Source organism: Argentina silus, assembly GCF_951799395.1.
Source record: "Argentina silus genome assembly, chromosome: 21".
NCBI lineage: Eukaryota > Metazoa > Chordata > Actinopteri > Argentiniformes > Argentinidae > Argentina > Argentina silus.
In genome coordinates, this window is record NC_139675.1 from 12,729,334 (window position 1) to 12,731,833 (window position 2,500).

The 2,500-nt window shown below is 46.0% G+C and overlaps 1 protein-coding gene across 1 annotated transcript in view; it reads right to left on the reverse strand.

The window, feature by feature from the left end:
• Positions 1-2,500, reverse strand: part of sgms2a (sphingomyelin synthase 2a) — a 14,529-nt gene that overhangs the window by 5,091 nt on the left and 6,938 nt on the right. Inside the window, exons 2-3 of the mRNA XM_083693054.1 lie at positions 987-1,599; positions 535-648 (exon numbers count right to left, since the gene is read on the reverse strand). Of these exons, the coding sequence (XP_083549180.1) occupies positions 535-648; positions 987-1,457 (585 nt within the window). The 5' untranslated portion in view covers positions 1,458-1,599. The remainder of the gene's footprint in view (positions 1-534; positions 649-986; positions 1,600-2,500) is intronic.

Consider the following 2,500-nt stretch of genomic DNA (forward strand, 5'->3'; position numbering starts at 1 on the left):
GCGGGCCGGTCCAGACTGTTCACATTCAGATAGAAATGTGTTGTCTAGAACAGGTGTGTGAGTTGAGTTGGGCTGTTATTGTTGAGTAGAGAGTCGTGTCGGTCTTATGTGATACTGTACGTTTCTGCAGCGTCGGGAATGTTTCACCTCATTGAATACAGATGCTTGAGTATCTATCATGTAGAAGAAGGAGTCACGCCAGTTTTACAGTATATGTAACCCTAACCCTAACCCTAACTCTATCGAACCCTAACCTTAACCCGAACCCTAACCTTGAAACCCCCCCTGATGCCCACCCACCCAGGAGGCAGGCAATGATGTATATAGAAACCCCTGTTAGCCGTGGGGGACACACTAGTTCCAATTATCCACCTTTTCCCCGAAAACGGACACTCACCCCTTACACAGATTTAAAAGCATAGGATTGGTGTAAGCGCCCATGTTTACACCAATCCTCTGCTTTAAATCTGTGTAGGGGAGAGGAAATGATGTAGGATTGGGATGCAGGGTATGTCTAGGGTCCTGGGGTCTCACCTTAGGGGCACAGGTCATGTGCATGCCTGGTACAGGCAGCGTGGTGATGTACATGGTGACGCAGCGGTACAGGTACAACGTGCCAATCAGGAAGAAGAACCGCCTGCCCGCGATCGCCCTGGAAATGGTCAGAGTGATGGGGAATGATGTCATCAAACATTTTTGCAAACATTTGTGTTCAGCATAGAGGTATAGAAAATACTGTGTCGTCCAAAAATGTCAGTATGACAGTGCTTTTAGTAAATAACTTTACCCAGTGGTTGAATTGAGTTCGGTATGCAAAGCATTGGTGTAGATAGTACTAACAGTGCAGTATATGGCACTAAATATAGTGTTATGAATTTGCCTTCGTGGCGTGTGAGCTGAATATGACATCCAGTGTGAACATTTGATACTGAGGTATCCCAGATGAACATTTTGATTCATTTATTGATTTCGATTGATTTGAATACTTGCTTGTATCTGAGGAACGTCCACTGTATAATCCAGATGCCCACCAGGACCATCCCGTTGATCTCCGTTACCGTGAATGCCCATTTGACTCTGTCGATGTAGTCAAAGAACTTATCGGGCAGTGGCGGGCTGCTCTCCTTGGCCGGGACCCTCTCGTGGACCACCGTGATGACCACCGTGGTCAACACCAGGTTGAAGACGGCATAGAAAAACGCGATGGCCGTCTTCCACCATTCCAAAGGCAGCCGGTTGACCTTGGACTCGGGCACGGAGATCTTGACGTAGTCCCTGTGGCGCCCGATGGCCTTCCGGAGGCCCCGTTTGGCGTGATTAGCATCCTCGTCGCCCGGCGTGTGGAGGGCGCAGGTTTTGGCGGCTCCGCCGTTGGGCCCGGCACCGTTCCCTATGCCCGTGTCCAAATGGGCAGAGGAAGGGTCTCTCTCATCACCCAGGAGCTCCGGTGATGCCATGGGTGCCCACGCTGTCCTCTCCTCTGTGACAGTCAAGAGGTTTCTGGTTCACACAAAGTCATGAAATGGGGTTTGGGTCTTGAAATAGACTATGAACAGGTCCCTGGTATCGTTGGCTTGACTGAGGAAAATATGTCTTCCCCTGTGAAAGAAGAGGAGGAAAAGATTAACTCCAAAGAAACCAGGAGAAATTACATCAAATATGTATACTGTCTGTATGAATATATCCATATGCTATTCATTTCGTCCCCTTTTTTGGATTTAGTCTAGTCTTAGTCATATTTTTGTCATTTGAATAATGATTTAGTCTAGTTATTGTCAAAATGACGAAAACCATGGGCCGTTTTACTCGACCAACCGTCCCTCTCAAACACGAAGATTCACTGACTGTCTTGAGATTAGTTGTATTTTCCCCCGTCAGTTTGAGGGTGCAAAAACGTTCTTTTCCCGTGGAAACTTTGCATTCGGTCTTTTTTGAATCGACATGATAAGTAGCCCCTTTTTCTGTCGATGGCAACTGTTTGCATTAATGAAGGGTTTTGGCCAGGTTGAAGGTTGGAGAAAGTTTGCTGGGCAGAGATGGGGGTGGTCATGACTTTCAAATGACCTGTGCATGATATTCATTTTCCACCAATAACAACAACAAACTTACAATTCTGCTAATGTCATGCATGCTTTTGATTGGATCAAGCAATTAACACTTCTCCAAAAAATCTTGTCCATTTAGTCTCTGAGATCATTTCATAAGTAATCGTCTCGTCTTTTGCCACAGAAAAATAGGTGTTTGACGAAATTAACACTGATGTACTGTATATAAAAATGTAAGTTTCTGCATTTTAATCGAGGGCAGCCATTTTGGCTCAAAAGAAGTTCACAGTTTCACAATGGCCCTGTTGCCAGCAGTAGCAAGCATGCATGGGAGAGATATGAGATTTCATGAACGGTCTGTCTGAGGGTAATGACTGCCTATTGTCTTCTCATTTGGGTCCAATTTGGCTGGAGACAGACTGGCATGTGTCTCGTTCTTCAGGAAGCAACTACAA